The sequence below is a fragment of the Scomber japonicus genome, chromosome 12 (genome assembly GCF_027409825.1).
Source record: "Scomber japonicus isolate fScoJap1 chromosome 12, fScoJap1.pri, whole genome shotgun sequence".
NCBI classification, from domain to species: Eukaryota; Metazoa; Chordata; class Actinopteri; order Scombriformes; family Scombridae; genus Scomber; species Scomber japonicus.
The window spans coordinates 23,687,841-23,699,692 of record NC_070589.1 but is presented as its reverse complement, the minus strand read 5'-3'; the positions used below and the strand labels follow the sequence as shown (position 1 = coordinate 23,699,692).

The 11,852-nt window shown below is 38.5% G+C and overlaps 2 protein-coding genes across 2 annotated transcripts in view; one reads left to right on the top strand and one right to left on the bottom strand.

The window, feature by feature from the left end:
• The first annotated feature begins 420 nt into the window (after window positions 1-420).
• Window positions 421-5,051, top strand: LOC128369069 (retinal homeobox protein Rx2-like). The gene is made up of 3 exons (XM_053330029.1): window positions 421-703; window positions 3,279-3,532; window positions 4,614-5,051. The coding sequence occupies exons 1-3, from the start codon at window positions 421-423 to the stop codon at window positions 5,049-5,051; spliced, it is 975 nt and encodes a 324-aa protein (XP_053186004.1).
• Window positions 5,052-10,761: 5,710 nt separating this feature from the next.
• The window catches only part of LOC128369683 (dynein axonemal heavy chain 8-like), a 34,500-nt gene continuing 33,409 nt past the window's right edge, over window positions 10,762-11,852 (bottom strand). The window contains exons 90-92 of the mRNA XM_053330762.1: window positions 11,626-11,815; window positions 11,211-11,332; window positions 10,762-11,049 (exon numbers count right to left, since the gene is read on the bottom strand). Coding sequence (XP_053186737.1) covers window positions 10,762-11,049; window positions 11,211-11,332; window positions 11,626-11,815 — 600 coding nt within the window. The remainder of the gene's footprint in view (window positions 11,050-11,210; window positions 11,333-11,625; window positions 11,816-11,852) is intronic.

Here is an 11,852-nt window from a genome sequence, read left to right as displayed (position 1 = left end):
CTTCGTGAAGGAATTTCATACTCACTATTGAAGTACTTGTACTACTTTGAGTATTTTAATAATCAAAATGAGGGATCTCGCTTGTCAGAATAAATCTCATTTCCACTACAACAACAGCACGTAAACAACCTATAAAGACTAACAAGCTATTCAATGATTCATTAAGTGTCATGAATGTGTCATGTCATTTTTTCCTTTTCTCTCACTTACTTGTTTGCAGACAAAGATGTGAGTTTGTTCTGCTTATCCACAAAAAAACATATTCAACTTCACTGAAGTGTTCCCTGAAGAACAAGGCTGTTCCATTGCATGTGACGCAGGATAACAGCTCTCTACAACAATTGCTCTGCCTTGTCTCACTTGGTAGCATTTTGGGTTTTTTTCTGACAAGGAAGAGAGAAAGTATCTCCAAAGGCTCGGATGCATTTGTCAATGGATACACTCGGAATAGTGGACGACAGTTGCCTGGACAACTATGATATGGCAAAAGGTGCTGGGTCAAGCACTGGAGGCAGGGTCCACAGCATCGATGTCATACTGGGATTCACTAAAGACCAGGACCCTTTACTCCATTCAGTAGGAGATGATGAGGGCCAAAAAGCCAATGAAGAAAACCAACAGCACCCTGACAAGCAGGACCCCTCAGATCCCTATGGGCATCTTTCAGAGCTGGGTGACAGCTCCCAGCATTCTTCCTACCATGGTGAGTCTTTTCAGAAAAGAACGTATTGTCTTGTACAAACAGTCTCTGTATATGTCTTCATGATCACAGTAAGTTCAGGGATTTTATCTTAGACTGTGCAGAGAGTGACAATGGACATATATAAAGTTTATTAGAGTCTCTTGGTGTATCTCTGGTTTAGAATGCAAAATCCCCATATTGTTGTCTCATTGTATTGGACCGGTATCCAGTACACTGTCTTCCATAACAAAGTTCAATGTCATGATGGCTGTGGTTGTCTGCAATGACAGTGGTGTGAAGTACGTATATAATTATTATACTTTAGACCCTGAGTTGCAAAATAAGCAATAAGGTCAGAGTGCAAAAGGAGGAGCATAGAACTACATATAAGTCCAGTTATACTTGTGTGATTCAATCTAAAGATAATAGTTGATGAAAGAAAACAGACAATAGTTACCTTTGATTTAATCTCACTGGCCTTTCACGTCAGCCAAAATAAAGGCTTGACTGGTGGTAAACCTGCTGTTACCCCTTAATGTGATGTTAGATTTGTGTTCAAGCTATTCTTCCAAAGTCATATATGGCTTATACTGAGCAATATATTCAAAACCAAGAGACAATGTTTTGGAATGACTTGCCCTTATAGGACATTTTGACTTGTTAGCATTAATACTGCACTCCAATCAGATGTTTTAGGGCCCTGGCACTGTGCATTCAGCCCTCTGGAACATCACCAATGAACCAAAGCCATGTAATCAGTTACACTTGTACTCTACTATGTCCACTCCAAAAGTCAATTCAGCCGATTTACCTGTGGTCTTTGCTAACTTTGACATGTTGAGCAAAATCAAAATATTTAGAGTAAAACATTTTAAGGTAACAGATGCAGGCCGATGTGTGAGCGAGGATAGAGCAGTCAGCGGATAGAGCAGGAATGCATGGGCAGTGAGAAGTGGATTATGCAACAGAACAGAGATGATTTGTTTTTGTTTTGATATCCTTTCCTGTTGTGAAAACTCTTCACTATAATATTCCAGTGTAAACAATACAAGCTGAGCACTGTTTTCATTTTTAGCATGCTAAAAAAACTTAAAAGTTATAAGTCAAAGCACAATTTTGCAACACTTTTGATCCCTCTGGCAAAATTAGATTTATTTTATAAATTTTGTCCACAGATAAGATGAATGTGTCAGGCTGGATACTTTCATAGAACTATGTAACATAGACATAATGTGGAAAAAACAAAAACTTTTTTTCTGTTCATCCCCACCCCCTCCCAAAAACAGCTTTTGCTGCTTGGCATCATTATTCCAAACCAATGATCTGGTGACCATCTTGCCTAAAACGATTTGGTATGATTAACAAGCTTTGGTGCACCACACACATGGCTCAGTTGCTCTACATCTATTTCTTGGAAGACACAGACTATGACTGCTTACTTGGCTTGTGCAAAGGCCAACTAAAGTCCCTTGTTAGATTAGAGGAGGCGGGGACTTGCAGGTTTAACTGGTAGCATCTGTTACTGTGGGATTACTGCAGGGGAAGAATTCAGTGAAAGACGTGATGTCATATGGGTATGCCAAACCCCTGGTGTTCAACTGTATAAAGGGCATCAGACATTAAGCTGTTTTTATCACGAGAAGAAGAGTTAAATTTCACTTAAGACAATATGTTCTCTCCTAGGATATTCTGTCTTGAAAACTAGTGTTCAGAATATGAGGTATTGTCTATGTTTTACTGTTGTCACAGTGAGTAGAATTAATGAAATAGCGAGAGTGACCCACTTGTTAGAAATGCTGTGGAATGTGAACCATGTTTATGCAAATCTGACCCTGATTTGAAAGGATGCAACTTCTTACAAATTTAGTGTCCAATGCTGCTGAAGTTGGTAATAATAATTCTCAAAAAAATAGAATGGCAAATTTTATTTTGAGAATTGATCGCCTAAGAAATGCTTTGGCTATGGTATTCAGCTATCATAATTAATAAATACCAACAAAGGTGTCTTTGGAAAACCAAAAGAGGGTTGAAGTGTGAATTCTGAAAGATTCACTGTACTGTCACTGTTGACATTATTTTATTTTATTTATTTGTATTTGTATTAGGTAATGCATAAAGTAGAACGTCTCTAAACTGATGTAGTCCTTTGCTGAGCCAAATAAGATTTGTCAGAATGGTAAAGTTGAAAGTCAGGAGTTGCCAAAGTGTAAAGAAGACTGCTACTGGCTACCATTTGCACACCAGTTGATTAAAAAATATATATCTTAGATTAATTCTGATAGATGTTAATAAATATGAATACTGACACCCTGCATAAAACTTTTTGTTGTCTATATTTTTGTATCTACTAATGAGGTAGAACTACTTATTCAAGCGTACAAGAATAAATGGTTGTTACATGTAACATAGCATGACCATGTCACAGCCCTAAATATGTTGACATGTTGCCAATGAGGAGTGCTTTTAATTTCAGCTTGGTTTCTGACATCTGTAATGAGAGGGGCAGCTGTAACAAACATCCTTTCCCTTCAAGTGTGAACATTTCAGAGAGTTAATGATAACTATTTTGGCCTTACTATCTTCTTCATCATTTTAGAATCGGACCTTTTCTCCAGTGACAAGTGTGATGGGGAAATGAGCAACATGCAAAAGGAAGACATTGCTGAGGGGTCTCCTGACATGGCTAAAGAGGAAGAGCATGCTAAAAAGAAACACAGACGGAACCGTACCACCTTCACCACCTATCAACTTCATGAGCTGGAGCGAGCCTTTGAGAAATCTCACTACCCAGACGTCTACAGCCGTGAAGAGTTGGCAATGAAGGTCAACTTGCCTGAGGTTCGGGTTCAGGTAAAGACTGATATCCTAATGTCCAGCATACCACATTTACTAATCAGATATAAATTAATTTAGTAATTGTGACAAATAGGTTCTACCTACAAAAACTCTCATAACAACACTGTTTCCAGCTCCAAATATTCTGCTACAGCTCTGATCAGCAACAGAATCAGACATGGACATTATTTATTTCAAGGATGTATTTCAGTTCAAAACTGATCCTTGAGTCAATAAATAGAAAGTGGTGCACTATTTTAAAGCTCTTATCCTAGTACACGCTGTATCAAGCTATTGATTTGTGTCCTTTGTCCACTGAACTGAAATATGAAACATAACTGACAGTTATGCTAACTCGTCTTGATGAAGGTGACTGTCAAGGCGACAAACAGAAAAAAGCAGAGAAACCTTTGTGATTTAAAAATGTTCACCCCATTCATTTGGAAACATATTACATTCTTCTGCCTGTGTAAGCATTTAAGAATAATCATATGAAAGTGTAATTTACTAATCAACATCATTAGTCAACTATTTTTTGCAAAAACAAAGTGTGTGTCTGTGTGCGTGTGGGTGAGTGTGAGTAATGGAGTAAGAACATGCAAAAACAATACTGGGAAAAGCACTTGTAGAGAGCCTTTAAATATCAAACTGACTACAGAGAGAGTCTTTTTCTTCAGTGATTTAGTAGTAATTTGATTTGATGCTGAAGTGTTGCTGGTGTGTGTTGGTCAGCCGGTCTTATTTGTTAGTGCTGGAGTTCAGCCCTGCTTCGCTATCATTAGTCTTTAGTGATAATGTACTATCACAAAATACATTGTCTTGGAAAGCTAATTATATGGTATGTGCATGCTCTACACCATCTGGGAGCTGCACAACTTTCACAATCAAGTTCTGACTATTTTTTGAAAATCTCATTTCTCGCATTAAATTATTTTTTCACCCACCCCAAGTGTTACCATCAGAAAACACAATGTAGCAGCCAGCCCAAACCCTCCGAGATGGATTGTATTTTTCTGGTGATCATTTCTGCATTTCTGTGTCTCAGTGCCTCCATTACACTGTACCATCATATCTCACTGGATTTATTTCTGTCCAGGTGTGGTTTCAGAATCGGAGGGCAAAGTGGAGACGTCAAGAGAAGATGGACACTAGCACCATGAAGCTGCACGATTCCCCTATGCTATCTTTCAATCGTCCACCGATGCCTCCCAATGTGGGGCCAGTGGCCAACCCAATGCCCCTAGATCCTTGGCTCACCTCGCCCATTTCCAGTGCCACACCCATGCATACTATCCCAGGGTTCATGGGCTCACCTCAGGGCCTGCAGCCGGCCTATCCGAGCCACAGCTTTCTCAACACCCCACCTGGTATGGTCCAAAGTATGCAGCCCATGGGTCCACCTCCCTACCAGTGCCCACCCAGCTTCAACGACAAATACCCAATGGAGGATGACAGGAGTTCCAGCATTGCAGCACTCAGGATGAAGGCCAAAGAGCACATTCAGTCTATGGATAAAACCTGGCAACACATGTGACCTGATGAGGTACTTTTGAGGCTGCTCCAGTGAATGTTTACAGACTTGTTTTCCACTGTTTTATACAACGGAGAGGATTCACGAAGACAAGAAGTTCAAAAGTCAAATTTTTCACTGACACTGAAGAATAGCTGAAACTTAATTTCTTGGGAATTAAAAAAAAAAAATTCACCTTAAAAATGTTATAAATTTTATATGAACTGATCAACCCTGAGGAAAAATGATCAAACCTCTGTGGGTCAATTTTCTTTAGACTTGGACGGGAAAGCCTTATACATGACTTCTAAAGGACCTCCTTATCATATATACATTTTTGACTACTACACTGTTTGGAAACACACTCTTTTGTTTTAATAAATGACTATCCTCTGCATTCAATTTTTATTGACACTTTTATTTGTGTCAAGATTAATTTTGAATGTTGTGATGCATTTACGACAGCACAAAGAAACAGCAATGTAGTATATGAAAGGCTAAGTGCAGCCTTAGTAGCAACATTTTTTTATTTGGAGTTATTACGTGTTGACAAATTGCAACAATTTTATACGAGTTTCCTGTCTTAAATGTGGGGTGTTCGGGGTGCTTTACTTGCATTTGAGGTACATTATAAATAAGATGATACTGACTTAACTCTGTGTACTTTGTAAGATTTTGCTGCTCACTTGAACTATCTTCATGAGGATACATGGACACTGTTGTGCTTTGATACAGTTTGTTGGCACAGTTTCTAGTTCTCAAAACTGTAAAGCTTTGTTATGAATTTTTGTTTTGTTTTAAGAGGCGTGCTTGTTTGTTTTAACACCTCCCTGTATATCTGTTTGGTTGGGTTTATGCTTTGTCCATCTTTCTAAACAAATTTGCAACAGGTGTTTATTTCAAAATTTCTTCTCCCCAGTTTGACCCCGGTTTAAAGGTAATATTTTAATTTTTAACTTAAAAAAAAACTTAAATAATTAAAATGGCCTTTGGAGAGTATTTAAACCTGATGGGGGAGGTTGTCGGAAGTCACAGAGCGTAATCTGGTTTAGAGGCTAATTTAAACAGACAAGCATACCTCTTAACACCTAATTACTACTTTTAAAGCGATTAACCTCGGATTCTCAGCCATAGACAGGATGCCCTCAGATGCCCCGGGAGAACCCATTTCAAGACCTGATTAACTCTGCTCAAACTTGCCAATTTATCTCTAATTTATATAAACAGCACAACATATCAGTGTTGCTCTTTATTATGTCTTAATCTTCATCCTTGGTAAAGGATGCTCCTCATGTCATTGATCACAAAATGTTCAGTGAAGTCAAGTGGATTTAGAGTGAGAAAGTTAATGGGAGCTGACAACTTCTCGTACCTCTTGGAAGTAGCACAGTTTGATGTAACAAGAGGGAAATGACGTTGAGATGACGTTGCGATGACGTTGCGATGACGTTGAGATGACGTTAAGGTGACATTGCACTGACGCTGCTCAGAGACATACTGTGTGGTCATGTTGATAATGTGTGTCTGTTTTTATAATGTACTTGGTGTGTGTGCACTGAAGTGATGCAGAGGGGTCCTGGGTAGCAAAGCACTACTGAGTATACTTACTGTGCTTTAAGGCAAGTCTATCTGTCAATGGTAATCTATCTGTGGACACTATAAGTGTAAGGAAGTGTTCTCATCTACATCACTATTGAACATTACCTGTATATGATGGCCTTTAGAAATGGCAGCATCTACACTGTCAGTTGTATAGGTTTGGTTGTATACTTAGTTATAATCCCTGTTGACAACAGTGGACTAAAAGCCAAAGAAACAAAAAGGCACATTTCTTATTAACAGAGGACACATAAATGAATGTGTAAGGTTGTTTATTATTTTAAAAATATTATTTTCATCAGTTTTCAACATTATTATATACTAATTTCTAGTCCTTTCAAGTTTTTAGAATGTGACTTTCATTTTCCATATGCAAAAGAAAAAATAAAGTTACGTTACCACCACTGTAGAAGCATTTCGACTGCTGATCTTGTTTTTCTTTCCACACATGCATTAGCAAGACACCAACATGACTTAGTGCCGTTAATGAGCGCTGGTGTACAATAGGCCATGTAAGCTGTGACAGAGCGAGCTGGCCTGATGGAGACCTGTTGTGTTCGTTCAGGCTTGTGGAGCTTTGCCAGGCCGTTAGGCAGATGAAACTCCACTCCATCAGGCCCAACCAGGGGTGTCAGGAGGCCCCGCCTGCTAGGCTGCAGAGGCCACAAGGGCTCAAGCTCTAATTGCCCTCCAGTAGCCTGCGTGGCTTAGCTGCCCCAATTTATTTTGGATGAAGCTTTGCATAGAAGTCTGTTTTGCATGTGAGCACTTTGCAGGGATGTATTAATTGGGTAGACGATCTAAAATCGTTATACACTGACTTCAATGAGGTGCCTCTGTTATATGCTTCACAATTTCTGCTTCACAAACAGTTGTGCAGGTTGATGGTAGGAAACTGTTAAATACTGAAACAATGGTTTTAAGAGGGGCTCTGTGTTTTAGGGAAGGAACAATGATATGAAAGAGGTGAAAATTAAAAACTCTTCTGAGTGCATGGTTATGCTTATTGTATTAGGCAGAGCAGCACATGAACTGACCGGAGGGACAGAGGGTAAACTGCTGGGAAAAAGTACATTTAGAGGAAATTAAAATACTTTTGCATTCACTGGTTTTTAGTCTTAGGTGAATGTATTAGTGTGCTATAGGCAGGGGGTAGGGGGTAAATAAGTAAATCCCTCTGATTTAACCTTTACATTGCTGCAGCTGAAGAATTAAAGGTTGTGTAATGCTAGGTCACTCAACAGTTTTGATAAGTATCACTAAACAGAAATTTAAAAAACCATGAGATGTAGATTTTAGCTATCTCTATGGTAACCAGACGCTATCCTCGGCCAGCTTGTTTAGTTACATCATATCATCTTGACCAGGACTAAATAAACAAGGACATTGGTGGTAATGACAAAATTCTCCTGGTGCACAACATGAAAGCAAAGTGTGGAGTGACACTTTTTTTTCTTGTCAAAAACACGTCATTTGTGTCGTGCAACAATCAAAATTGGCCTTCAAAGCCAACTGCTTGCTTATGCAGTAGACTGATGAAAAGTTGGTTTCAAACTTGGAAAAATTATTTCTTAGAATGCAATACTTAAAATTAGACAAAAATAAACACTGGGGTTAAAAGATTTTGGAGCCAGCCTTGTCCTAGTTTTTAACTACTGAATGGGTTGCTACTGCTCAAACCTTTAAGAACATGTATGAATAATGAAATAATGAAATGAAAATAATGATGTATGAACCCATCGTAGCCACTATATAGAAAACTTACTTTCCTTATCATCTCAATCAAAAGTGTATGATTGTAGACATCCTGATCTTGGTTTCCGGCTTTAAAATGCTACTGTGGCTAAGGGTTCAACCCAACTTAGTTGAATTGAGAGTTTTATCAAACAATATGTAGGCCTTTTAAGTTCATTTTCTCACTGCTTTCCTATTAGTTGCTACCTTTAAGTTTTTCAAGGAGAGCATTTACCAAACTTACTCATTAATAAGTCAGTTGAAAGGATGTAGATGAAAACTGTTAGACGTTGGTATATTTAGTGATAGTTCTCTTATACCACGCCTTTCTCATGAAGACTTAATGTATCAACACCCAGGATTTGGTAGAACTAGTAAATAATTACACACATTATTATGTTATTTGCTTGGCCAAGCGTGACCTTAGCTGGGGCCCAGGCTCTAGTTAACAGGCTGACTAGCAGGACGTGGTCCATGGTGGAAATAATAAGGGAAAGGAGCGGAATTAATTGGGTTTGATTAAGAACACTTTTCAAAGGGACATCATTTTCTCCTCTTGACATAATTGGGGATCACTCAGGGGGTGGGGGTGGGGGGGATTTGAAGGCTGGCGCCAGTTGCTCGTCTTCACCCAGTGTTCACTTTTAGGAAAGGGTCATGTCACTCAAACAGCAACCCCTTTTTAACCTTACAGACACACATGTGAATAGCATGCACCCACACACATTAAATGACATAATTTAGCATCCATTGCATTGACTAACATTCACTTAACTAATTTAGTCTTAGCCTTAACTGATAAATGCCTAACTGACACTAATGCTGACCTGCAAGGTCAAACAAATACTAATCATAACTCAGGGGAAACCACACAGGCAACAAAGGGCTTCTCTTCAACATAGACAATCAACTGGCTTGAATGCCTTCCTCTATAACAGTATTTTCCAAAATGAGAAACTGTATAATGTGTTTGCAAAAAAAAAAAAGAAAAAAAAGGCATATAATTTTAAACCATACTAATTGGAAAATGATTGCTGTGCCCAGTTTGAATGAAGTTTATTACAGCAGAATGGGAAAGTATAGAAACGGCCATTCTTATGTTCAATATGTTCCACACATATTTGTACTAAATTGTTGCTAATTGTTGTGGCTGAAAATTGAAACAAGTACAATGGTCAACATTGTACTTGTTTCAATTTTCAGCCACAACAAACAAGTAAGTAAGCAAGTCTCTTTATTTTTTTCCCATGGGTGACAACTACAATTCTACAGGGAGTGACTAATAAGAGCCTGATTAAATCTATTCACTGAATAGTGTTGAATAAAACTGAAGTTGGGTGTTGAGAACTGTAAAGATTCAAGTATTATCTGGCACTGTGGCAGTACTTCTCTCTTGGCTTCTCTCCAACAAGACTTACCTGCATTTCAGTGCTGATGTGAGTGTGGGCCTGAACAGTCTGGTGGTTGGCTTTGTCTCCTGAGGTGTTGGAGGTATCAGGCTTTAGCTCTATTCCCATCCTATACAAAATGTGTCTGTATCAAAATCGTATTCATTTTACAAAAAAGCAGTAAGATCAAATAGGAGACCTTGTTCCATTTTATGTGCTGGGATTGACGTCTATACATACTGTACTGACCTAAATCTAATCTAATCTAATCTGTCTAGATCTGTCAGGTATTTTGTGAACAGAGCAGACATGGAGAGTTATTTAAATGGTCATAATTTGAGGCTGCTGAAGAATTTTACACATTAAGTTTTTTTTTCATGTTGTTTTCAGGGACCAATTTAGAACCACAATGCTGAGAAGGGGTAAAGATATTTGCGAAACTTGATGACTAGAGTTAACTGGATACTTTATATTCTAACCCTATACTACTAAATGATTGGAATATCAGTCATTTATAAATGATGTATACTAGTATCATTTACCTGTAACATTCCTTGATTGGTGAGAGCTCTGCTCTGAATTCCAATGTCAAGAGTTTTAGGTAAGATGAGAAAGAACTAAAAAGGAATTTACCAGGTTATCATATTACTGGTATGAGTAGACTTACCAATAGCATTCAGGCTTTGTGATCAGTTATTCAATTAAAATATTATTTAATTGCAACATTTGAGAAGCCATTTGCAAAATCTGGCCAACATACTGACTGGCACACTGAATCCGATGCAAGAATGAATGAATGAAAACCTCATCACTTTATACTACTTTAATAATTTGTCAATTAGCAGACAATCCATGCTAAATGGTATATAATGCCTAATACTAAATCTTTACAATGCAATATAATATAATTAATAACGATCTTAAGTAGACATCTTTACAGGTATTTGACATAAAAAACTAATTTATTTTCACTTTAAGCAGTATTACACATGAACCAAACATGCAGCTATCACTCATGCTATGTCGCAAAGTAGGGCAACGCCACGCAAGATCCAGTGGTCTGGTGACTGGGGGGTAGGCAACACCACTGCTGTGATATAATTTAAGTCTGTGCGCCTTGGTTTCTTGTAAATGGGGCAGACATAGAGCTTAGGATCCACAGGGGCAGTGGAGTTGATGGCAAACATGTGGATGACAGGTAAGGGTGTGAACAGCACTTTAGGTGAGGACTCAATGAGACAAGTGTTCTTCCTGTCCCAGCCGGCACCGTCCAAGTACAGACCATAGACATAAACTCCCTCCTGTTGAGGAAAAGCAGTCAGTGAATAGTATGTTCCCTAAATGAATAAACATCACTTCTTTATGAACAATGTATACTGAAGTTTATCAAGACTGTAAGTGGCAGCTGAATTTGGGATGCATGTATTATTATTAGCTGGTGTATTGCTAGTATATGACTCACCACAGGGGCAGTTGTGATCTCCTCCCTTGCCTGCTTCAGTACTTTGTTGGTCAGGGTCACTGTGTCCAGAGCCCAGCCTTTGTTTGCCCTTGTTACTTCTTGTCTCATAGCAGTTAGGAAACCTACAATCATCGCCCAGGACAGAGACAATAATTAATTGATATCAGTACTGTAGTCTGACATAAATTCAACCTCAGCTAATGTTGACATTTGCCTTTATTTTAGAACATGTTACCACCCACAAGCTCAATATGTATCTATCAATTGGGATGAATTTGTTGGAATTTATTTATTTTTATTTGAGTACAAAATTAAAGAGACTTAAGATGAGCATTTATACAACCAGTCTAGTCTTTAATTGGTCTGTTTATTGGTTGAAGGTAACTTTAAAAATGACGGTATTCTTTTTACTCACCCTGTGGGTTAAAGAAGCCTGTCATCCAAAAGGTTTTTGGCCTTCCTTCAAACACCCAGCTGTGGAACTGTTTATTTCTCTCCACAAGCTCAGTGAACCAAAAGCCAAGTGTGGATGACTCCCAAGAGATTTTCCTCCATAGGTTTGGCACACGGGCATCAAAAATATTGTCCAGGGCATCACGGAGGTTCTGGGAGTAAAGTACAGATCAGTAGTTTCACAGCACT